The 26,601-nt window shown below is 43.6% G+C and overlaps 1 protein-coding gene across 2 annotated transcripts in view; it reads right to left on the bottom strand.

Annotated features, from left to right (window-relative positions):
• The window catches only part of Muc16 (mucin 16, cell surface associated), a gene marked incomplete in the record, with an annotated part of 149,171 nt that overhangs the window by 111,737 nt on the left and 10,833 nt on the right, over positions 1–26,601 (bottom strand). For both annotated transcript variants that reach the window (XM_013509166.1, XM_013509167.1), the window contains 1 exon segment: positions 5,244–5,675. In XM_013509166.1, coding sequence (XP_013364620.1) covers positions 5,244–5,675 — 432 coding nt within the window.

Raw genomic sequence — 26,601 nt, 5'->3', positions numbered from 1 at the left:
CTTCTGTGCGTTTCTCTCCTTTATGTTCTGCACATACGTGAGCTCACGCTGCCTTTGCGTGCAGTTTCTCTTCTCGATCCGAATGCACCAGTTACTCTAACCTTCCTCAAAGCGCTCTGAGCAGCAGGGACAGCGCCACTGCCGGAAACGCTTTTCCCTTGCAAGAACGTCTCAACATTCTATCCTGGCCTCAGATCTTATCTCCTAAGAGAAGTCTGCCCTGAACATCTTGTCTGAAGGTGTCCCAAGCCCCTTGCTCACCCAGTTCCACAGCCTTTATCCTGATTTTCTGCCCCCAAGTAGGCCAGAGATCTCATTACAGTGCTAGCTGTGTGTCTTTGTGCTGTGCCCGTGTGCTGCCATATAGCAGGTGCTTGGTGAATATTTGCCAAACAAGTGAGTGAACGAGGGAGGGACGCTGGTGCCGACGAGCCAGGTTTGCTTCATCCTCTGAGCTGGAAAATAAAGGAGGGGTTGCAGTTGGCACCAGGCACACCGCCGAGTGTCTGGCACTGACACCCAGGCCATCTCCTGTGGGCTGTCTTGGAGGTCAGCTTGCACTCCGAAGCCCTGGCGGACCGTGTGGCATTTCCTAGTTCTCAGAAAGACCTCCTTCTGCAGCCCGCTGGGCCCTGTGAGGATCACGCCCTGCTGGTCTTCACAGAGCTGCGGGCGTTGCATGTGGGTGCCAGCCAGCTCGGGTAACACCCCAAGGCCTGCTAATCCCAAGTGTCCACAGAGCCAGCTGAGAAAGGCCATGAGGAAATGTTCCAGAGGCACCAACCCAAAAAGGCCAGGCCCATGTGCACGGAATAGACTTTCCGTTTCCGGAGGTAGTGCCCGGAGGGTCCCTGGGAATGCTTTGAAAGGGTCCTGCTCTTTCCACCACTGCCTCTGAGCCAGACACCGAGTTAGTGCTGGCTCTGAGCTTTGACACGACATACGCTTAGGGCTACGCATTACAGGGGTAGCTGCTGAGGCTGAGGAGAGCTGAGACTCAAACCCAGGACATCGGAAGCTGGGGACCAGTAAGAGACACTGCTGTCCTCCTCACCTTGACCTAAACTCACAGGATGACACAGAAGAGCAGAAATGAGGGAGAGCTGAGAGGAAACCCATGCCTCCCTGAGGCAGACCCTGGAAACCCTCTCGTATGGCCCTTCCACTGGAGCCCAGATGCCATGGTTGGGATTTAAAACTTTCCAGTAGCCACATACAAAATTGAAAAGATGCCACAGGTGATGGTGCATACCAGTAATCTCAGATACTTGAGAGGCTGAGGCAGGAGGGTTGCAGATTCAAGACCAGCCCGGGCAGCTTAGAAAGACATGATCTAAAAATTTAACAAGGGTCGGGGTATGGTGCAGTGGTAGGGTGCCCCTCGTCCCATCTCTAGTATCATAAACAGTGGGAAAAAAAAAATGGAACATAATGTCTATACTGTGTTCCCGGGCTAACTTTTTCTGTAAAAGGCCAGAGTATGTTAGATCTCATGGCCCATGTGAGCTCTAGAACAGGTTCCTCTTTCATTGTTGCTGATGGTAATTTTCTCTCAGCCCTTTAAACATGTAAAAAACATTCCTAGCTTGGGCTCTGGATAAAAAAAGATCACAGGGACTTTACTTATAGCTGGAAAGAGTCATGAAACAAGCAGCAGTATATTGAAAAATAATCGGAGGAGCTGTGCATCGTGGTCCACGCCCGCAGGAGGCTGCAGTTTGAGCACCGTCTGGGCCACTTACAATGTGCTGAGCCCCCAGCCTCAAAATAAAAAATAAAATGATCTGGGGATGGAGTGCAAGGTGAGGGCCTGAGGTTCAATCCCCAGTACTGGAGGAAAAATAAAAATAAAAAGATAGAATAATCGAAGGAGGAAGAGAACAAAGCAGAAGAAAGGGAAGAAACCAGAGGGCAAGAAGAAAGGGAGAGAGAGAAAGAAAGGAGATGACGGGGCAATGGGTAGAGGAGGCAGAGGAGAGGGAAGGAGGAAGAGGGGATGAAGGAAGAAAGGAAATTCAGAAGAGGAAGAAACATCTGCGAAGCTGGTGCGTCTCTCTCACACCCTCTTTGCTGGTGAAGTTTTTCTCCTCAAGACTTAATTTCAGTTACTAACAGAGAATCCTGGCTCCCACCGTCTCTCCCAGGTTCAGCTGTCCAGCCTGACCTGCACTTCGTGTCCTCGGGTCATTGTATTTTACTGGGCCAGCTATTATAAAACCTGTGTTCACAGTGTGACTCTGAGCAGTGCAAAGTCGGGACCGATCTGGCTCCTGCTGGTGTCAGACACAGCTTCCACACCCGCCAAACCAACGGTTGCAGTTAGATCTGAAGTGTCCCCGTTGTTGTTTCGATGGAGAACGTCCTCCAGAGGTCTCACGCGCTTCTAGGCGGGCCTTCGGAAGATGACTGGGTTTTGGGGCGCTACTCTCATCAGTGGAACCATGCATGCACTGGGGACAGGACCTGGAAGGTCCTTCTCTGCTTCTCTCTCTGCTTCCTGGCTGCGATGGGTTGAACATTTCCTCTGCCACATCTTCTCGCTGTACTATATTTGCCTTGGGGCCGGCCAGCCGTGGTCTGAAGCCTTGAGCCGACACCAGCCTGTCCTGCTTTATGTCGTCAGTGTCAAGTATCATGTTCAAGCGGAAAAAAAAAAAAAAATACAAGAAAATAACTAAGACACCAACGAATGAAGCAAAAATGCTCAGAGGGCGGATGTGAAATGTTCCCACTACAAAAATGATAACTATGTGAGGTGGTGCATGTGTTAATCAGCTAGTTAGCCACTCCACAATGCATATATAGTCATGTGCCTCCTAATATTTTGGTTAAGGGCAGACAGATACACCACAGTGGAACAGCGTTCTCAAAAGCTTATAATGGAGCTCGAAGATTCCTATCACCTAGTGATTGTGTAGGCATCCTAACATATCATTCAGTTACTGGTGGTTATGCTGACATAAACCTACCCCACTGCCGGCTGTATAAAAGTACACGACATAGACTCAGGACTGTACGGAATACCTGACAATGGCAATAAGCAACTATATTATTGGTTTATATTTTTACTGTAGTATACTCTTTATCATTTTTTTACATAGACTATATCTAGATATTAAAAACAAGCTTACTGTCATTCTATTGTGTGATACCAGAGGCACCTCATATGTCTTGTTTTTACAACATCTCTTATTTGGGCTTAAAAAACTTGCTAGTGCGTAATAGTTATAAAGAAAAGTGAGTTTTGTTCTGGTGTAGTTGTACATGTGTATAACGTACTCTGATTATTTTTATCCGTACCGTGTTATGCCTCTTCCACCTCCTGCTACTAAGCCTCTTCCTCCTTTCTAAGTTTCCTTCCTACTTTCCTGTCATCTCTTTTTCCTCCATTCTTTTTTTAAAGATTCCACATAAGAGGGACAGCCTTCAATATTTGATATTCTGAGTCTGAGTCTTGCTCATTGCACTTAAAACAATGGTCTTCCGGTCCATCTATTTTCCTGCAAAGATATGATTTTGTTGTGCTTTATGACCATGTAGTAATCCATGGTGTAGTAATCCATGCATAGGGTGCATTTTCCTTATCCATTTACCTACTGGTACGCATTTAGGTTGTTTCCACAGTTTAAATATTGTGAATTGTGCTGCAGTAAACACACGTATGCAGCTGTTACTATAGTATGCTGTCTTTAATTCTGTCAGGAATATACTGATGGTACAGCTGGATCAGATCGTACCTCTATTTTTAGTTTTTGAGGAGCCTCCATACTGACTTCCATAATGACTGTAGAGGTCAACATTCCCACCAGCAGTGTAGAAGAGTGCCTCCCCCATCCTTACCAGAACTTATTGTTTTTGGTATTTATTTAGTTCGTTAGCATTCTTGATGATACCATTCTGACCGGAGTAAGATGGAATTTCGGTGTATCTTCTATTTGAATTTTCCCCACAGCTAAAGATATTGAATATCTTTTCATCTACTTTCCAAGCAAGGTGCTGCTGAGCTATATCCCCAGCTCTTTTGCATCTACTTGTTGGCCATGTATCCTTTTTTTTTTTTTTGAGAAGTGTCTGATCAGTTTGCTTGCACATTTATTGATTAGGTTACTTGGCATTTTGTTGTTCTTGATTTGTTTTGTGTTCTGGATATTAATCCTCTGTTGGAATAGGAAACTGGCAAAGATTTTCTCCCATTCTGTAGGCTGTCTACACTCAGTTGATTGTTTCCTTTGCTGTACAGACGCTTTTTAATTTGATATAATCCCATTTGCATATTTTTGCTTTTACTTCCTGTGCTTTTGTGGTCCCATTGAGGAACTTTTTACCTGTGTTTATTATAGCAAGTTTTTCTTTTCTGTTTTCTTCCATCAGTTGCAACATTTTTGGTTTTATATTGTGGTCTTTGATCCATTTGGATTTGATTTTAGCACATGGTGAAAGATAAGAAGTTAGTGTCAATTTTCCCCATCCAGTTTTCCCAACACCATTTGTTGGAGAGGCTGTCTTCTTTCCTGTGTAAACAATGCATGCTTTTGGACCCTGTATTTAAAATTAGATACCTATGGGTGTGTAAGTTTGTTTCTGTGTCTTTTGTTCTATTTCACGGTTGTACATGTCTCAGTTTGCCTTTGTTTTTCTTTTGCAGCCCACATTGTTCTGTCACTTTGGCTTTGTAGTATAACTTCAAGCGTGGTATTGTTCATTATTATACAGGAAAGATGTTGACTTTTGTACATTGTTTTCTTTTATCTTCCTACATTGTTAAATTTATCAGGTTTAAAAGTGGATTTTTTAGGGACTTACAAGTAAGGGGACATACGATGTGTAAATAGGGATAGTTTCACTTCTCCCTTTCCTGTTTGTATCCATTTTATTTCTTTCTCTTGGTTAGTTGCCCTTGCTAAAATTCCAAGAACTATATCGAACATAAATTACCACATTTCTGGGTTACATCAAAAGACCACATAAAGTGACTGACTATCCCTCTACATTTATGTAAGCACAACTACGATGTTCACACAACGACAAAGTCCCCTACTGGTGTATTTCCAGAGCACACACCCATCACTAAGTAATGCGCAAGTGCGCTTCCAACCATTTTGCGCACAGCAAATTCATACAATTTTATCAACCAGGAAAACCAAAATTTTAAAATATTTGAATTTCACAAAAACCAAAGACAATACAACAGTCACAGGACCACAGTGATGCCTAGCTGGCAAATTAAAAAGGCAAGCACTTACCCTGTCTGGTCCTCATGAGAGGGTGTGGCCAGTGCCTCAGTCCTGAGTGTGGAGGGTGTGGCTGGGCGTGAGGAACGGGCTGCCCTGAGGGGCTGGGGCCTCCTGGGTCCCATCCTTGGCCTCTGGCACCTGGACTCCAGGAGCTCGTGGGATCCTCCAGCGTCTCAGGTGACCTTGAGGGGACTGAGCTGGCTGCTGCCCTTCTGATCAGCTTTGTGTTGTTCAGCTGCCTCCTGGTATCTGCAGAGGAGTCACTCATGTTCCTGCTTCTGAAGAGTGAGTCTTTCCCTGGGAGTCTCCCAGGGGAGGTGGGCACTTCCGGGCACAGTCCCTCCGCAGAAGGCTGAGGTGGGGGCACATGACGCTCACCTGGGATTCTGGAGGCGGCAACCAGTCTTATCAAGGCTTTGGTGTCCGAGTAAGTAATTCCTCCTGGGCAGTAGAGGGAGAGGGGAGAGGATCAGCACTGCTTCTTCTGTAATTCAGAAAACTCAGAACCACAGACATACCTCAGAGAGGGTAATTTTCCATAAACAGTGCGCAAATTACAAACACCTGTGATTATAAATGCCCTGTGCAAAGGGTGCATGTCAGTTATGTGCTACGTCTCAATGTTTGTATTCCCCCAAAATTCAAATGCTGAGACGTTGGTCCGCAAAGCGGTAGTATTTGGAGGTAGAAAGCGTGGGGAGGTAATTAGGTCATGAGAATGAAACCCTCGGGAATGACAGAAGACTCCTCTGGGCATAGGCATTATTCAGTGGCACAGGTCTTACCTACACGGAATGCTTGGGGGCCTGGATTCAATCTCCAGTAATAAAAATACAAAGATGCTAGGGAACTTGCTTTCCTTTACCACCATGCGAGGACACAGCAAGACAAGGAGGGATCTTTTGGAAGCAGGATGATCCCTGACCAGACAGCCAATCCACCATCACCTTGACCTTGGACTTTTAGTCTCTAGAACTGTAAAAATACACTTCTATTATTTTATTTGCAACCCAGTTTATGGTACTTTTGTTATAGTAGCCTGAATGGACTAAGACATGTATTGGAATGATATTTTAGTCAAATTGGGTTAAATAGCATGTCCTAGGAAAAGCCCCATTTCTTTTTATTTTCTTACTTCGTTTCACATGAGTAGAAGAACATTTAAAAGTAGAAGTGTGGTTTGCATTGCATTTCTGTTAGATAGCACTAGGACTGGTAGTCTTTAGGCTTGGCAAAGGCCCCAGAGATGGGATAAATAGCAAAATGTTAGCAAATGATTGCTCTAGATTAGAACAAGGAAACACCGGTCCTTGATTCTCCATGGAGGAAGGTTCCATGAGGACAGAGGCGGGGTCTGTTTCTCTGTGGAATCTAGTGATCAGCACAGGTGCCCAAGCAAGGTTGGGATTAGCCGGGATGATGCTACAGCCTGCTACCTTCTGACTGGGAGGGCTCTGGGAAGGAGCTTTAAGCTCTCGGAATCTGTACTCCTTCATCTGTAAGATGCAAGTAACGAAGCACGCCTCCCAGGACTTCCGGTGAAAACCAGAGCCACCATTATGAGTTTGTCGCAGTACTGCTTAATGAATGTTACCACCATCCATTCGTCTGTGGCTTCTCACAAAAGCACTCTCTTTTAAGCTTTACAAGCATGCTTCTTTTTCTTATACTTTGTGTTGTTGTGCTTCCCAGACACTATTTTTTTTTAAATTTGAATTTTGTGCCAACCCTCCTTCAAGCAAGTCTACCTGTGCCCTTTTTCCAAAGCTCAGATGATTGTTTGCACTTTTTACAATACAGTGATCTTTAATTAAAACATATGTGTTGTTTTCTGAGATAATGCTGTTGTACACTCAGACTAAAATAGAGTGGAAATATAAATTTTATATGCACTTATAAATTAATCTGTGGAACTCGTTTTATTATGATATTCACTATATTATCCTAGACTGGAACCAAACTTTCAATATCTCCATGGTATATCTGTATTTGTTGTATTTATCACATGCTATATTCTAAGAGAAAATGAGACAGACTGCAAAAACACAGCTGATATTAAGAGTATATTAACAAAGAAATGCCAAAGGCTGAGGGTGTGATGGAGCCCAGCATGCACAAAACCTGCGTTCCTTCCCTATGACAGAGAGAGGCAGAGAGAGAGAGAGAGAGAGAGAGAAGGAGGAGGATGAGGCCGAGGCCGAGGATGAGGAGGAGGGGGAGGGGGAGAGGAGGAGGAGAAGGGAGGGGGAGGAGCAGAAAGAATGGAGCAGAAAGAGGAGGAGAAAAAGAATAAGGGGAAGAAGGAGGAAGACAGGAAAGAAGGAGGAAGGGAAGAGGAAGGGAGGAAGGAGGGAGGGAGGAAAGAAAGAAAGGAAGGAATGCAAGGTGGGAGGGGAAAAGAAAAAGATAAATCAAAGCAAGGGAAAAAGGAAGACGCAATTTCATTTAAACTCCTCAGTTATAAGTGATCTATGAAAACAAGCATCTACAGGGGTCCAAACCAACCCACTTCTCAAATCTAGTATAAATAAAAATAAATGAATAAACTCACTGATGTTTGCTGTGGGCATACATCCTAAAACAATCTTTGCGATTCGTTACCAGTATCATTTCTATCCCAGATTTTGTATAGAGTTGGTGTTTACTCACTGTATGTGTTAGTGGTGGGATGGATTGACATGGAGTGGAGTGGATGGATTGACATGTGCATAAATGAAGAGATGAGTGGATGGGTGGATGAGTGGGTGGACGGATGGACAGACAAATGCTCACTGGGATGGAAAAATGAATTATCATGGATAATTAAACATCAGTATCCAAAATGAAGTCATTTTCCTCTCTGTCTTAATTTTCTCCCCTTCCTCTGGCTCCAACTCAGCAATCTGCTCCACTTACTGTATTCCAAATAGAGCAGAGTGAGTGGTAGCTTTTGACTCCCCTTCCGGCAGCCCAAGCAATCACCAGCTCTCCCCTAAACAACTTCAAAGTCTCCTGTTCCCTGGAATCCATCCTTCCCTCCAACGCATCCTTCTTAGAGCTTCAGGAGTCCTTTGACTTTCCACCTGTAGCATAATGCTCAAAGCCTTTGCCTCTACCTCCTAGCTCATCTGTAGGTTTCACCTGCCAACCACCCCCCTTTGCCTTTTTAAACCACATATCTTCTCACTCTCAGGGCACTCCCACTAGGCCTGCCAGTGCTTCTACCAAATGCTGTACTTTGTCTCACCCCAGGGCCTTTGCACTGGTTGTTCCCTCTGTCTAGGAATCCTTCCTCCAACCCAGAGCCTAAGTAACTCTTTCTCTCCCATAGCTGTACTAAATTGTGCATTACTGATATATTGAGCCAATACTCCTTTGCGGTGGGAAGGCGTGTGTGGAGGATTTTTAGTTACATCACTGAATTCTACCTATTAGGTGACATTAGCACTGCCCCCTCCTGCTCAGATGTGACAACCAGGAACATCTGTAGACGTTGCCCAATGTCTCCTATGGGCAAAATCCCCCCAGGTGAACCCCTCTGCGCAAAGGATGGCAACATTGGGCCAAACTAGGGGGGAACACAAACGATTCTCCAACATTCTGGTCTGATACAGTAATTAAATTTATACTATTGACAACAGAGGGTATACTGTTTACGGGTCATGGATCCACTTGAGAACCTAATGAACTCTATTATATCTTGGAGGAGGGAGAGAGATATGTATACTCTCAACCCACTATCTAAATATTCAGGAAGAAACTGCCCCTCTGAAGTCCATTTATGCCCTTACCAGTTGTTTATAGACTTGAGTCCGAGTTCATCACCCATAAAAGTGCAGAGACCACACAAGGATGGGATCCAAAATGGCACCCAAAATATAGCACCTTGGTATTTGAAAGGCCAGGAGAAGCGAAAGGTCACTCTCACCTTTCTCTTGCCTTTTTCCCCTGAAGCAAGTCATAAGAACCTCGTTTAAGAGCTGCCTTGTTACGGTTTATATATGGATGTCTCCCCAAAGCCCCACGCTTTCAAAGGTGGGGTAATTGCAGGGTGACTGGACTATGCCGGGCTACAGCTGAGCGCGCTGCTGAGAGGCGGGGTCTGGCTAGAAGAGGCGGTCGCTGGGGGCATGGGCCGGAAGAGTGTGTCCCTCCCTGGCTCCTCCCTTCCGGCGCTGCTTCCTGGCTCCTATGATACAAACCTTCGCTATTCTGCTTCTGCCCGGACCCCATGTGCTATGGACTGAAACCTTTAAAAAATGTGAGCAGAAATGAGTTTCACCTCCTTTATGGTGCAAGTGTCAGGTATTTTGTTCCAGTGAGGGGAAAGTGACAGAGACAACTCTGTATTAGTCAGCTTTTGGTTACCATAATGAAACAGCCAAGGCAGATGCTCTATAAAGAACAAAGGTTCATTTAACTCAGGGTGCTGGGGACTCAGAGCACGGCAGCAGCGTCAGCTCAGCTGTGCTGAGGGCCTCCTGGCAGATGGTTTTACATGGGCGGTGAGAGAGCTCACGGCCAGATAGAAAGTCAGAGAGGAATTCACGGATCGGATTTCTTCTCATCACAAATTGCACTTCCAGGGACCCAAGAACTTACGGAGGGGTTCTCAAGAACTTCTCACTGGGCTCCACCCCTGAAAGCCCCCGCCCCCCGCCACCTCTTCATATTGTCACACTGACAACAAAGCTTTGAATCCAGGCCACTTTTGGAGGCAAAACATAACAGCATTGTAGCAACCATCGTATACCCTCAGAAAAGAGACATCTTCATCTCTGAAGATCCAGGGACACAGAAAGTTCTGGACAAACAGCCCTTGCTTTGTTCGCTCTGCTTTATTTACATTCGGTCCTGCTTTTGTTCCACGTGTGTCTCCATGACTGTGCACCTCTGCATCGAACCTGGTCTAAAGTAAGCACCCAGGTTTTCCTGTTGCTTGGAGTCTGCTTTTTCAAAGGCCCCTGTGTCATGTAAAACTTGCGTTAAAGGAGGGTGCACTTTCATGCTTTTCGTGTGTTCTCATCTATCTTCGGTTGTAGAAGCCTCAGTCAGGGACTAAGCAATGGATGAGAAAAGACATTTGTTTTCTCCTGCAGTACCTTTCGGACATTTTTTCATTAATATCGGATTAATGCTTATATATAAAAAAAGAAGAAGCATAAAGGTAGACGCAACAAGTCGAAACTTAAATAAGGAAATCAGAGGAAAGAAAAAAAATAAAACAATGTCTACAAAAGGGTTGGTGCCTTTGCTTCAAACCGTAAGATGTTTTATAGTGAGTCAAGTTTGCGTGTAAATTTGGCTGTGGGCCAATGTAAGGGGAGAAATGTAATCAGCTTATATGATCTATTGTCCTAAAGGAATATCCCAAAGAGAGGCCAGTATTTTCTCTCTCTCTCTTCTCTCTCCTGCCTTTTGTGCTTTGGTAATTTCATCAGAGTACAATTTTAGGTTCACAGAGTTCCAAGATTTGGGGAATTTAAGAGAGTTTGTTGAAAAATGTCAGCTTAATTTTTTAAAAAAATGAGCTTCTAAATACTATTACTAAATGCCAGTGTGGATCTGGAAAACTTCTAGCATATTTCCTGCTCTACAGCACATAGTAGATAGGAGCACTTCTTATATTTTAATTGTAATAACTTTCAGAACCAAGCAGCAGGATGAATGTTACCCACAGGCACCTGGCAGGTAGAGAAACTCAGGCGAAGGGAGAAGAGGCGTGAGAATTGCATGGGTAGGAAGTTTTAGGGTGCTGTTTGTGAGGGCTCCAGTAATGAAAGTTTGACTTATGATGGTTTGACCTGAGGATAATGTAAAAGCAAAACGCACTCAGTAGAAAACAAACTTGGCCTTTTTTCTCCAGAACACTAACATGGGTTATGATATTCTCTGCAGCTGCTGGGTGCGGTAGAGACTCACAGGTCTCGATGAGGCCCAAGATCAAGCGGGGCACAATCCTGAAATATGCACCCGACACAGTGTGCTGTGCTGATAGACTGTGATGTTGGAGAGATTCAGTCTGTTAAGTGCATTTTTTCATTCTGAGTATATTTTCTTTTTCTTCTCTCTTAAAATTTTTTACTAGTACATGTTTACAGCGCATAATGTTTATATTCCTTGTGTGGCGTTGGTGTGTGCGCATAACATATCCTAATTCTCTTTTTCCTCTCCTTTCACGTTCCTTCCCCTTCCTGTTTGAGAAAGACTTATCTCCTACTTCCTCATATCTCTTATTTTGCTCTGTTTTTGTATTTTGGGTTTCTTGTATAAGAGAAACCATGCGATGTTTAAGCTTGTGTGTCTGATTTTTTTCACTGGTCATCATGGTCTCAAAATGTGTCCATTTTCCTACAAATGATTCCAGTTTATCTTTCTTATGGCAAAATAGTATTCCATGGTGTGTAAATACCACATTTTCTTTATCCATTCATCTGTTGATGGACATATAGGCAACTTTGAAGATTTAGCTACTATGAACTGTCCTTTTTTTTTTGTTTGTTTGTTTTTCTCCGGTACCGGGAACGGAGCTCACGACCTTGCGCTTGCCAGGCAGGCGCTTTTGCCGCTGAGCTAAATCCCCAGCCCCGAACTGTCCTGTTATACACACCAGTATGCATGTAACACTGTGATATGATCTCTTTAACTCTTTCAGGAAAATACTTAGAAGGGGAATAGCTAGATCAAATGGAATTTCTAGGTTGAGTTTTTTGAGGAATGTCCATACTGATTTCCATAGTGGTTCTACTAGTTCACATTCCTACCAGCAGTGTAGGAGAGTTATTCTTTTTCTCTGAAGCCTCATCAGCATTTGTTATTATTTGATTTCCTAATGATAGGCATTCTTTTTGGAGTAAGCTGGGATCTTGGTGTTGTTTTAATTTGCATTTCTTTAATGGCCAGAGATGTTAGGATTTCTTCAGTGAATTTTTGACTTCAACTCATGATGAGTTTATCAGGTTGTGATCCCATCTTACATAGAAGAATGTCGGTATTAATATTCCGAGGAAAATGTCATAGTCCTGGAACAGGCTTGGCATATCAGGGCAGCAGGGTGGTCTCAGAGCCAGTGAACATGGAGCCACGTAGCAAATGGATAGAACAGCAGATAAAAGTCAGCAGGAATTATCTTATCATAGCCAGAGAAGAGACATTTTTCAGACAGGCAGCCATGGGTCTTACAAAGTTCAGATTCAGCTCCTGGAGATGAGAAGCTGGAGAGGGGGAATCGCAGGTATTGAAGCTGGGAAGGAAAAGCTCTATTCTGGGATGAAGCCTTCCCAGAGGTCTCTTCCTGGTCTCCTTGGGCGCGAGGTTGTGTCACCTCTTTTAAACACACACCTGGGACGTGAATAAGAGCAGCAGATCCTCAGATGTGTGAAGCCTGCTTGAAGGGGAAATCTTTTCAAAAATCAAACTGACATGAACAATTCCAGGAAGACAACACACCCTCCAGGCCCTTGAGAAAAAACCACAAAGATGGAGAGGTGGTGGGGAGATCTCAGGCGCTTGGAGGAGGAGTGGGAAAGGGTGCAGGTGGGCGCTGTCTGCACGGCAAGCCGAGATGAGGAAGCAGGAGAAGCAAATGGTTTTGTGTTGCACAAGTCTTTCTCCTCCTTTTAGCAGCCCCAGGTTGGGGGCACAGGGGATGCTAGAACCCACCTGCTACCTCAGGGGTCCGTTGGTGGTGTCCCCTCTGTTCAAACAGGGTGAGTCTGCCTTTCTTTCCCAAGAAGAAACTACTTCTCACTTTGTCCTCATATCAGATCAGTTGTCACAAGGCATGGTGGTACACATCTGTAGTCCCAGTACTCTGGGAGGCTGAAGCAAGAGGATCGCAAATTTGAGCCCAGCTGGGGCAATGTAGCAGCTTATCGAGTTGTGGTTAGGGAGCTTTCTTCTGTGTGTCCACCACAGGGGTCTTCAGCATTGCACATGTTTCTGTCTCCCCAGTGACTGTCTCTTGTCCCTACATGTCTTATCCCAGCAGTTGGCTTAGTGTCTGACACATACTACATGCTAAGAAAATGTTTGCTGAATGAATGGGAGAAACGGGGCTGATAGCAAGGCATCCTGGAGCAAGAGTGATTATAAAAAATGTAGACAATGGCACGAGGGTGTACACTTGTAATTCTACTGCTCGGAGGCAGGAGGACCCCAAGCTTGAAGTCAGCCTGGGATATTTAGTGACTTATAAGACCCTGTCTCAAAATAAAGAATTGAGAAGAACTGGGGCTGGAAGTAAGTGTGAGGGCCCTGTGTGCATCCCTGGTGTGGAAATAAAATGTAGGCAATGGACATAAAGTTGTAGGAGGTGGGAATAAGTTCTAACGTTCTACTGCACAGTAGAGGATGATAGTTAACAATGTAGATTTTAAAGCAGCTAGAAGATGTCCCGTGTTCTCACCACAATGAGATAGGGCTCAAGCTGATGGGTTCAGTGGATATACTAAATCCTCAGATTTGGCCGTTATGCTTCAAATATATGTACCGAAATATAACAGGTTGGGAGCAACATGTCCCGGTCTGTCCGCCTGCCAGTCTTTGAGATTCAGCTTGAGGTGATGGGACCCAGAGATCCCTTTCCTGATCCCATCATGGGGATTCCTATTACCGATTCCTTCTTCTTTGTGGGTCTTATTGCAACTTTTACCTAGCTATGCTTTGCTTATCATTAGGGACACTGCTGTGGTTTAGATCCAAATGTCTCCCCAGAGCCTCATTCACTCATAGATGGGGTTTTGGGGAGAGGGTTGGATCGCTGGGGTGTGATACTCATGATGAGTTTATAGCTAGATATGATGTTGAGAGATGAAGTCTGGTGGGAGGAGGTGGGTCCCCATAGGCATGACCTGGAAGGGTATATCCACCTCCCTCCTCCCTTGATCTTGCTGTTTCCTGCCACTGTGTCATGGACTGCTTCTCCTCTACCATGCCCCTCTGCCATGCTGCCTGCCTTGGAGCTAGCTGACTATGGACTGAAACTGCTACAAACTGTGAGCTAAATAAACCTCTTCTCCCTTACCTTATAGGTATCAGGTATTTTGTCCCAGCAATGAGAATGTAACTAAGACAGGCATGCGCTAAGAAATATGTCATTAGGTGATTTAGTTATTATAGGAGCATGACAGCCAGCACATACTTACACAAACCTAGATATACAACCAACTGTACATCTAGGATATTTGGATAAATAGATGAGATTCAGGTGGAGGTAGGGGTTGATAGAGGGGTAGGGGTAGGGGTGGGGGTTGGGGTGGAGACAGAGGTGGAGGTGGAGACAGACAGAGATGGAGACAGAGACAGAGACAGAATATAGCCTATGGTTCCTAAGCAACGTACCTTTGCAACATGTTACTGTACTGACAACGGTGAGCAACTATAACACAATGGTATTTACATATCTAAACATAGAAGGGATACAGTAAAGACGCTGAGCGAAAGGAATTTTTCAGCTCCACTAAAATTTTATGGAACTACTGTCGGTCATGTGATCAGTCCCTCATTGGCTGAAATATTCTATCGTGACAAGAGCATGACTATACACAAAGACTTTGTGATGATCTAATCATTATACTCAGCATCAGAATCTCCACTCCTGGCGGAAAAGGTTGGTCTGACTTATGCCAACCTAAGCCCCAGCACCCCACACATTATTTGGGCAATAAGTAGATATTCAATATTTATTGTATTAGTTGTTAGGTGGGAAGGATTGGGGAGATGTTGGTCGAAAGACACAAAAGTTTTAGATAGGAAGATTAAATTCGAGAACCCCATTGCACAACATGGTGACTATGTTTAATAAAAGTATATTGTATACTTGAACACTGTTTAGAAATAGGGTTTGTTGTTGTTCTTTGTTTTGACACCGGAAATTAAACCCAGGGCTTTCCACTGAGCTTTATCCCAGGCCCTTTTCCTTATTATTATTATTATCATCATCATTATCATTGTCATTATTATTAATTTTAGAGACAGTCTCCCTAAGTCACAAAGTTCTTCAGGCTGAGCTTGAACTTGTGATCCTCCTACCTCTGTCTCACAGAGTGGGTGTTTGGGATTACAAGTGTGCACCATGACACTGGACTAAGCATAAGTTTTAAGTGTTTCTGGCTCAAAAAAATAAAAACGTATATGAGGTAATGTACATGTTATTCAGCTTGATGTAACCGTTCCACAAAGCATACATATTTCTAAAATGTCACATTGTGTGCCACAAATGTACTCAATTTCTATTTGACAATTTAAGTGAATAATTAAATATTAGTTACCTGGATTTGCTGTGTAACAAACACTGTTATGTAGCTCACCATTGACTAAAATCATACTATGTGCTTTAAAGGCACTAAATCATTTAATCCTGAAAACAGCTCCACAAAGAAGGTGCTAGAAGTACATTGGACAGCATGGAAACCACTAATCCCAAGTGGGTTGCTGGCCACCTGAAATATGGCTACTGCAAGTAAAGAAACTGAACTCTAATTTAATTCTAATTAAATTTTAAAAGCCAGTGTAGAGTTCCGTTATTAGACAACTTTTAAGTTTGCTGGGGGCAACTTGAATATGTGAATCTACTCTTACAATGTAAGGTCAAGTACTTATAATAAAAGTGTGATTAACACAAAGTGAAGTAAAAATACACTCCTGATGTTGAAGATTTGACCTAGACAAAGAATATATTATAAAGTGTCACATGATAATGTTTTTAGATTTGACTAGGACTCAATATTGTAATATTTTGGATAAGTTGGGTTAAATAAAATATATTGTTAAAGTTAATTTCATAATAATCTTGGAAACATGATTACTAGAAAAATTAAAATTACACATGTGGCCCACAGGATGTTTCCACTTGGGTGATGCTACAGTATAATTATCTTCATCGTACAGAGGAGGAAATCGAGGCATAGAGAGACTAAGTCACTTCTCAGTGTAACACAGTCAATTAGCGGATGTGGAATTTGAACTCATGTGGGATTTGAACTCAGGACATAAGACTCCAAAGCCAGGTTACTTAGGCACTTAGCTATACTGTGGAGGGCCGTGGCTCCTTTGACCTTATTATATCCTTCAGGGTTGCAAACAGATACCTGAGGCTCTTACACACACACACACACACACACACACACACACACACACACACAAACCCAGAAGGGAGCCCTATACTTCGGTTCTCTGCGCTAGACAGGATTTGAGCCACACATTTGGATTTGCCTCCTGTGTTTGTGCTACAGATGCCCACCAGGGTGTATTTCTAGCTTCCTCATATGCAGCCCTCACACACGCAAGAGGAAGTCATTTGTGACTTCCCTCAGGTGGAAGAAAAAGCAAGGTGTGGGACTAAGTATAATTGTGTTCTGGGTGGTTGAGTTTCAAGTAAACGAAACTCATTCTCTCTCTGACAGGAGCTTTAGCGGGAAAGCCAGCGCCACCACCCAGCTTTCTGGAAACACCTGTCTGCGGGAGGAGGGCTCTCAAGGGGTTGGAGTTACTGGGACTTGAGCCCCAGCCTTTTCTAGGGACTTGAGGGGCCACTCTGTCATGAATAATGTAGAACTCATTCTTGTGTCAGCAGAGCTAACTGACCTGTGACGAAAATGCTTAATGCTCAGACTCACCCACCCCAAGCCTGCACTACACGCAGAGAGGCAGCGACTCACCGTCCTCACCCTGCACTGGTATGTTCCTGAGCGACACAAACTCAGAATTACACTCCTCAGTATCTTCACAGAATCTCCCCGGACACGTGTGGTCTGTGTCCTTCTGCTTAGAAACACGTCACAAGTTATGTGTTCCTATGACAGCATCATGTCCAAGGAAATATATGATCGGAAGCTCCCCTGTGGGACTCCCCCGCAATTACTAAAGCCACCCTAACCCTAACCCCTAAACCCTTACCCCTTACCCCAATCCCTTACCCTAACCTGAACCCTAACCTCTAATCCTAACCCTAACCCTAACCCCTAATCCTAACCCCTAATCCTAACCCTAACCCTAACCCCTAACTCCCAACCCCTAATCCTAACCCCTAGCCCCTAACCCTAACCCTAACCCTAACCCCAACCTGTAATAGAATATAAGATTTAAGAAAACAGCTACCAAATGTGTAACCCTTGCATTCTGGTATTCAGAGAAACCAAGTATACACAAGACATGTATTAAATGAAATGAACTGCATGGTTTCCTTTATATGAGAAACTAAAATAGAAATAGTTTAAAGAGCAAAATAAAAGACAGACGATGAAAACAGGAAATAGACTTTGCAGAGAGGGGAAGTGGACCTAGGGATGGGGGAGAGGGGAAGGGGAGAGGAGGAGGGGAACTACGGAGGATGAACATGTGATGTGTCTATGTACCGATTCGCATAATGGATGTAATGAAGTATCACAGATGAAAATGAGAAACAAAGACATAATGTGAGGTTTGGAGTTCTAGCTCAGTGGTGGAGCCCCTTCTTAGCATGTACAAGATTTTACGGTCCCTCCTCAGTACAGCAAAAAGAAAAAATAAACACATGTCAAAGATAACCAGCGCATTCCACACCCAACAGGGACTGGAGGTTAGGTGATATTATGGACTCACCGCTAATTTTGTTGTGGCAATGGAACAACAGCTGAAGCAGACTCGGGAGAGCCACACATCCTCCCTTCCGTTAAGAGGAGGGTCTCCTTCCCTTGTCCTTGAATTTGGGTTCTGCCGCATGACTTGATGTAAATTTGATCAATTTGCAACATGGCAGAAATGGAGTAGCAGGATTTCTGAGCTTTAGGGCATTTGTCGTTTTCCCTTGTTCGGAGGGTGCTCCCTTTAGAAGTATCTGCTGTGCTGAGAAAAACCCAAGGCTTTAAGAGACCATGTGCAGGAGGACTGAGAGCTCGGGGCAACGTCCAGCGCCAGGTGCTACCATGGGAAGAGCCATGGTGAAGGTCCAGGCGAGCTGAGCCTCAGCCTATGGTTCAGGTAGCAGAACTGCTCAACCATGCCCAGCTAACCCGGAAGAGGTGGTGGATGTCGCTTTGCTTTCAACCAATGTGAATATTATCTCACATTGTTTCTTTCTTCTTTTTGAATGGTGGCAAAGTTTTGCATTTATTAAAGGTAGGAAACAGGCTCTGCAGAGGGAGTCTGGGCTGAGTACAAAGGAATGGAAAGAGGATATAGGGCGCGAAGGGGCACGATAGCTCACATCATTCCTGTTGGGTCAGGAGTTCAAAGAGTATCTCAGAGTTATTGAGGCTGAGGAAGAAGACTGAAGCCTCAGGAACAGGTCTGCGCTCCCACTCCCCGTGAGGAACGTCATCATTATGTACCACAAAGATGTACTATTAAAAGACAGAGAAGAAAGAAAGGAGCTGAGCGCAGTAGCACACATCTGTACTCAGTAAACTGAAGCAGGACGCTTAAGGTACAGCCCAGCCTGTATCTTAGTGAGATGCTGTCTCAAAATCAATTTTAAAAGTGTTGAAGATGTAGGTCAGTGGCAGAGTGCCCCTGGGTTTTATCCCCAATTCCAGAGGGGGTGGTGGTGGAGGGAGTAAGGAAGAAAGGGAGTAAGGGAGGGAAGGAGGGAGGGTTGGTTCTGGCTTCGTGGGACTGCAAGACAGTGAGGTCAAAACGTCCCCTGAAGGCTGGTGGAGGATGGAGAACCCAGTTCCAAGGTGGTTCGCTGTCTTTCTGACAATCACTGGTGGATATGGGCCGAAAATTTCTGTGCCTTTTCCCAGAGACCTTGCCGCAGAACTGCTTGCATAGTCTCGTGACAGTCTCGCGACAGCACACGCTGTGAGGTCCTCTGCACCCTGAATTAGGATTGGCTGCACCCGTGATCCCAGCTGTAGCGCTTTAAGTGCCTTCAGTACAGCTTCTCATATCGCACCAGACTTTTCTCGTTCTTTTCCTTTGCAGTTTCAGGATTCCATCTGCTATGCCCCAGCTTCGGCAACTCCTGCTATCATTTCCTCTGCAGACTGTCTGTTAACCGTGACCTCTTTCATATTCTTTAATCTGAGAATTTATTTCACCATCAGTGTCTCTGGATGTTCTCCCTGGTGTTGAATTTCTGGTATGTGATCGTCTTCCCCCAACATTTAAAAAAATATTATTGTGGTCAAGCATACAGAAGATCAAATTCACTCGTTTAATCATTTTAAGTGTATAATTCAGTAGTTTTAAGTTTAGTCACATTGTTTGTATGGTTTTTTTCTTTTATTAATCCATGAAAATTATACAGAATAGTAGGGCTTGATTTGGTGCTTTGAGGGTATTGTTTCTCAAAATTGTCTTCTATCTCTTGGTTTCCAATAAATGATCCAAAATCATTCAAATAATTGTGTGATGGTTTTTATTTGAAGTGGCCACATTTTGGAATAGCCATCTATCTATCTGTCTATCTATCTATCTATCTATCTATCTATCTATCTATCTATCTATGTATCCATCATCCATCTATCATCTATCTATCTATCTATCATCCATCTATCCATCTATCTATCCATCTATCTTTCTCTCCCCCTCCTGGGGATGGCATCTCTGCCTGCCACACCAGTGCCATACCACTAAGCTACACCCAAGTTTTCTTTTTATTTATTTACTTTTTTTCACCAGGGCTTGAAACCAAGGCCTTTGTAACTATGCTGCATTTCTAGCCCTTTAGCATTTTTTATTTGAGGCAGAGTCTCACTAAGGTGCCGTTTCTGTAATCCTCCTCCTCTTTCAGTCTCCCAAAAAGCTGGGATCACAGGCATTTGCCAGCACACTCAGTGCCGAATGGTTTCTTATATGACAACTGATAACCAAATAGTTGTCCTATAAACAAGGAAACACAAACAAATTCTTGCTCTCAAATGTATATGCACAGAGAACTGCTCACTCCTTGCCACCTAAACACAATTTTCCAACCCGTCTTCTGCAGAGCCACCCACAGCTCTGAGCATATACGCATAAGTATGCAATACCAGAAGCTAACTCTCAACAACCCAAAGTCCCCAGGCAAAAGGCGTCAACACTGACCAACCGACCTGACCACAGATTTTTGTGTACTGACACACTCAAATTCATGGCCTTACTGCATCACCCTTGACTACTTATAGATATGTGTGGACCCACACGTTATAAAACAAATATGCAGGAGGTCAAGGTTATAGCAGACAAGCAGGGAGTGTCTGGACACCTCACAGGCCCTTGTCCTTGGCTCGGTTCGTTCTCAGACCATTTTGGGCTTAATTCTGTGTCCTGAGGACATCAGACACTGCACAGTTTCCGGCAAAAGCCACATAAGAACCCGTTCCTGCACAACCAGGGGCTGAAGCCCCTCATTTAACTCCTTTCTCTGTCCTGTTAGGGGACTGCCTCAATGTCGTGTGGAACTTCATAAGTGTTAAATAACATCTTTTAGCCAGAGGCTATTCATTCATTCATTCATCTCAGACTTCCTGAGTGTCTACTGTCTGTGCTGATGGATAAGATGCTTAATAACAAGAATTATCACAAAAGACTTGCAGAGCCACGACCTTGCACAATGGCCAGGGCAATCTTATACCTAAAGTAGTTCTAGAAGAAAGTCTGTCCAACAACTCTCTGTCCAGCCTTGGCCTGATGCCTCCCTTGTTGATTTTTTATTAGTTTGTGTTTGCAATGCATCACACTTTGTTTTGGGGGAATCAGTGCATGCATATAGCATATCCAGACCACTTTTCATCCTTACCCCATACAGCCTTCCTTTCCCCTCCCCTCTTCCTCATCTTAACAAACTTGCCTTTTTTGCTTCCTACTATTTCTCCTTTATTCTCCTTTATCCTAATCTTTTTAAAAATGATGTCTTGGTTATTCATGTAAGAGGAACCACATGATAGCTAATATTCTGTGTCTCACTCCGCATAACATTATGGTCTCTCTTTCTATCCACTGTCCTGCAAATGACATGGTTTCATTTCTTTTTATGACTGAATAAAACTCCATTGTGTACATACACCACACTCTCCCGAACCATTCTTCTGTTGATGGGCATTTAGGCTGCTCCCAGAGCTTAGCAATTGTGAATTGCATACTATAAATGTAGGTATGCGTGGATCACTGTAGTATGATATCTTTAACTCTTTGAGGACTGTACCCAAGAGACAGATAGCTAGGTTAAACGGAAATTTTATTTTATTTTTTTTAAAGGAATCTCCACGCTGACTTCTAGAGTCATTGTACTAGCTTACCTTTTCACCAACAGGGTGGAAGTGTTCTTTCCCCTCTATGCTTGCAAGTATTTCTTATTTTTTTTTTTAATAATCTGAATGACAGTCATGCTGAATGGAATAAGATGGAATCCAAGAGTTATTTTCTTTTGCATTTCCATAATGGCTAAAGATGGTGAACATGTTTCATACAGTTATTGGCCATTTGTGCTTCATTTGAAAAGTGCCTGTTCAGTTCATTTGCCTTTTTTTTGGTTGGGTCATGGGGGCTTTAATTGTTTTTAGCTCTTCGTATACCTAGATGTTAGCTTTCTATCAGAAGAACAGCTAGCAAAAAATGTCCAGTCTTTTATTGTTTCTTCACTATTTTTTAATTTCCTTTGCTGTGCAGAAGTTTTTTCATTTGATGCAATCCCATTTGTTGCTTCTTGATATTATTTCTGATGCGACTGGAGTTTGGGAAGACCTTACCCATTCCTATGGCTTCAAATATTTCATGTAAGTTATCTTCTAGAAATTTCAATGTTTATGATTTTATACAGAGGTCCTCGATCCATTTTGATTTTATTTCAGTACAAGGTAAGAGATTCAGATCTAGTTTCAATCTTCTGCATGTGGACATCCAGTTTTTTTTTTTTTTAACCACCACTTCTTAAGTAGGCTTTTCCCCAACATTTGTTTTGTTACTGACTTTTGTAGCCAAGAATAACGATTCAGAATAATTTATGTAATCCTCATTGTACCTTTAAAAGTTTATCATTAAGCCGGCAGTGTAGTTCAGCGGTGAAAGCACTTGCCTAGCACACATAATGCCCTGGATTCAATCCCGAGCGCTATGAATCAGAACACAAAAAATAGCTTCCTTTTGCGTCGACTTCATGAGCATGCACCTGATTTACTGTGTCACGAGCATCCCTCATCCCAGGCTAATTCCAAACGAGCACCTTGATCTTCGGAGAATCCCTCTCCGGTTTTTATTTAGATCTTGACACCCTCAGTCAGAGGCTCCCTTGTCTGTGAGATTCTGCAGCTTCTGATTTTCTCAGGAGGGACTCAGGTATCTTCCTGGGATGTTTCTGCCTTTTTTCCCAACCATATGAACACACAGAATCTCTGTGTGTGGCATCCCCACCCCTTTTCCTGAGGCCCATCCATGGCAGATTATCCCAGGTCTGAAAACTCTGTGCATAAGTTGACCACTCCTCACCGTCTCCTGCTCTGGTCACCATCCGCTTTCTCCTGGGTTACCTCATCCCAGTAGCTGAACAGACTCACTCCCTTTCACCCTGACCCCCAGTGGACTGTTCTCTGGGCAGCAGCAGAGGATGTTGTGAAAAATAAGAATGAGAGTGCAACTGCTGGGAGTGTCCAGTCCTTCTCTGGCTCTGCATTTATGTCCTGAGAGTAAATGCTAAATTCCCTACAGTGACCTACAAGGATCCATTGTTTGTTCCCACCTTCATGTCCCCCCCGCCTTAATCCCTTCCTTTCCTCTCATTCGCTGCGTTTCAACTGCTCTGGTTTCTTTTCAAACTCACTTGCTTCTGCCTCAGGGCCCTTGCACTGTCTGCAATACTCTTCCGCCCAATATCTGAATAACTCCAGCTTCACATGGTTCAGCTGTCTGCTCCTATGTTATGACTTCAGTGATGACCCCTACCTCACTGTGACCTCCTGTCATCTACTGTGTCTCTTGTCATAATAGGTGGTCAGTACATGCTTGTGACATAGAAAAGGGCTTCTGCTTCCATCCTTCATTTCTGCCTTCTCTTTTCCTTTCAGATCTCTCCTCTTCCTTGCCTTCTCTGGAAAGTTCTCCCTGCTTCTGTCCTCTTGCATTGCAGAAAACCACCATTCACCCGCAGATGAAAGGTGTGGACTTCCCCAGCTCTATCTAATCCTGTAAACTTCGCCTCCATCACCTCCTGATACGTTGCCTTGGGCAAGTTGTTTGATCTTCTGACACTTGGTTTCCTCCACAAACACACACAAACAGAAATTCTGAGCTCACAAGGCTAGTGAGAGGATTAAGGGGATTATGATGGAAAACGGTCACCATGTGAGATCACAGTATAAACATTCAGCAAATGGCTAAATGAGCTTTTGCAATAACTCTTGCCTAGATAAATAACTATAGCGCTTAATTTAGCCATTAACCACTGTAATTGTATCCCTTCCCCCTGAGTTTCTCTTTACATGGTCAGAGTCAGTAGACATTTACTGGTTGAATGAATGGCTATTGAACTTTCGTTGGGGGAGAACATAGGCCCCTCATGTGAACTATAAACACTAGTACTTTTCCTTAAAAAAATGCAAACAAAGATGCAACATGACACACACTTCAGAAGATTTAAGGTTCTTTTCATAATGTCTCTGCCCCAACCCTCCACCAGTGGTTATTTTCCTACCATGGGAATTTGCTGTACTTGCTCAAATAGCAGGGCTTCTTCTTAGGCACCGAAGCCCACGACCCCTTCAAAAGGTTATATCTTGGCCTCCTCACTACACAAGGCATTCTTCATCATTCCTTCCTTATCCAGTCCTCTGAGATTAAAGTTGGTCTTTTCACCTCTTTGAGGACAGTGATTGTGAAGGTTTAGGTCTTAAATGACTCCCTGAAACCCCATGTGTCCAAGGCTTGTTTGGTCCCCAGATTGTAGCACTATTGGAAGGTGGTAGAGATTTTAGGAGGTGGGGCCTACTGGGAAGAAGTTAAGTCAGTGTAGGTGTGCCTTGAAGGGGTTGTTGAGAAGCCGGTCCCTTTTCTAGTTCCAGGCCATCAGGAAGGGAGCAGCTTTGTTTCACTAAGTGTTCCCTGCATGATGATCTGTTGTGGTACAGCACCTAACGGAATGGGATCCAGAGACCATGGACTGCAATCTCTGAAGACATGAACCAAAATAAGCCTTTCCTCCTGTAAATTGTTTCCCTCAGGTATTTTGTCACAGTGACACAAGGCTGACTAACACCATGACAGTAATAATTGTGATGCCATTATAGTCACCAGAAATGGCAGCTGGTTTTGAGCACTTACTAAGAGACAGACCAGTCTAAGCACATCTACATGCATGGACATGCTTAGTCTTCAAGCAACCTTCTAAGGAATTCTGTAAGTGACATGTTCAGGAGAACAGGGTAGGGAAGGTCCAGTCAACAGATGGTCAGATATGACTGTGGTGGTGTCAATACCTTTGGAAGCTTCAGAAACCAAAGTACCTCAACATCTGTCACAGTTTGAACCTTAAGTGTTTCCACAAGGGTCCATGTGGTAAAGGCTTGCTCCTCAGGGTGACACTGTTGGGAGGCAGTAGAACCTTTAAGAGGTGGAGCCTAATGGGAGGCTTATAGGTCATTGGAGGCCAAGTCCATTTATAGGACTGAGAAACTCTGGCCCCTACCATCCTTTATTTTTTTACTTTCTAGCTACAAGATCAGCAGTTCTGCTCTGCCAGACACTTCTGCCACATTGGCCCAAAGGAATGTAATAAAAAAATCAAAGACTAAAACTTCTAGAACTGTGAGCCCAAAGTTACCTTTCCTCTTCATAAATTAATTTTCTCAGGTATTTGTTATAGCAACAGCAAATTGACTGCTATAGCATCCTTTCTTTTGGCAAATGTTTCCAGAGAAAACTCTGCTGGTGTGAGAACCAGAGTTTTCTGCCCAACATAAGATCTTCCCCTAATGGTGTTTTGCTGGGTGAAGAGGTTCCATGACATTGTAGTATAAATCCTGATTCTACTGTAGTCCAGCTGTGTGGCCTTTTCTGAGCCTCTGTTTCCACATCTGTAAAATGGGAATTATATTAAAAAAAATCTTCCTTAAACAAATCTTATAGGGACTCCGTGAGAAAGAACATGAGCACAAGTCTCAGTAAATCATTTAAGCTCAGTAGGTGTGGGCTATTATTTTCATTAGCATGAGCTAAGGGTAGCATGTGATTATCATAAATCACATGCTTTTTGGAGTATTTCATTGTTCTCAAAATGAAACCCCAAGCCCTCAGCTGATTGTTCAGTGACTGCCTGATCTATATCCACTTTTCTAGTATTGTTTCTGATGTCTTCCCACAATACCTGCCCATTCACATACCCAGTGTTATAACTAAACTGCCCAATAGGTATCACACAAGACAAGCCCCATGATGTCTACCCCAGGGTCTTTGCTTCTGCTTCTGCCTTAGCAAGTTAAGGATCAAGAAGACAGACATGAATAACAGAATCAAAGAACTTTAATCCATACTCTGATTTCTTCTCTTAGTGCTGTTGACCTTCTACAAATGATAAGTCTGTTTCCTCATATGTAGTATGGACGGGTATCTTACAAATCTTACAAATATTGAATGATGATTAAAGAGAATGGGCAACTCATCTGATCCAGGGAGTTATATGAATAATAATGACAATAATTCCTCCCTTGTTTTCAGCTCTATATTCTGGAATTTTAATTACCTGTGGTCAGTTGCAGCCATAAAATATTAAGTTGAAAACGCCAGCAATAAACAATCCATGAGCTTTAGAATAAGCTCCTTTCTCATTAGTGTGATGAAGTCTCGCACCATCTGCCTCGTGCCCAGGATATGAATCAGCACTTTGGCTAGTGTATCCATGCTGCGTATGCTACCCACCCATTACTTACTTGGGAATCATGTTGTTTTTAATTAATTAATTTATTTATTTGTTTTTGAGACAGGGTCCCATACATTGCCCAGGTTGGCCTGTAACTTTGCAATTCTCCCTCAGTCTCCTGAATAGCTGAGATTACAAGGATTCACTGTCATTCTCAGCATAGCCATCTTGATGCTCAGATCAGCTGTGATGATATCACCGTGTTTATGTTCAAATAACCCTTTTTTTTACATAATGATGGCCCCAAAACACAAGAAGAGTGGTGCAAAGGAGGCTGTAGGACATAAACATAGGAAGCTAGATTAGGTCTGGAAGGGTATGACGATACTGCAGGGTATATAGGAGAAAATGCTTTACAGATATTTCCCATTTAACAACCTACCTATTTAATGACTGTTTGGACTTATGGTCTTCAGCTTGGACTTAGGACCCACAGTTAGATGTACAATGCAGGAACATGAGTGGCAGTGTGGCCTTATGGTAGCTTCTTGTACAGTGCAATACTGCAATTTTTGCTGATTATACTCTACAGTACAGTGCTATAGTTTTATGTTCTGTTATACATTACATTACTGCACG

This window comes from Chinchilla lanigera, unplaced genomic scaffold, assembly GCF_000276665.1.
Source record: "Chinchilla lanigera isolate Chin_1 unplaced genomic scaffold, ChiLan1.0 scaffold00162, whole genome shotgun sequence".
In the NCBI taxonomy this organism is placed as follows: domain Eukaryota; kingdom Metazoa; phylum Chordata; class Mammalia; order Rodentia; family Chinchillidae; genus Chinchilla; species Chinchilla lanigera.
Note: the sequence above shows the minus strand (reverse complement) of the source record. Positions and strands in the feature narration are given on the sequence as shown.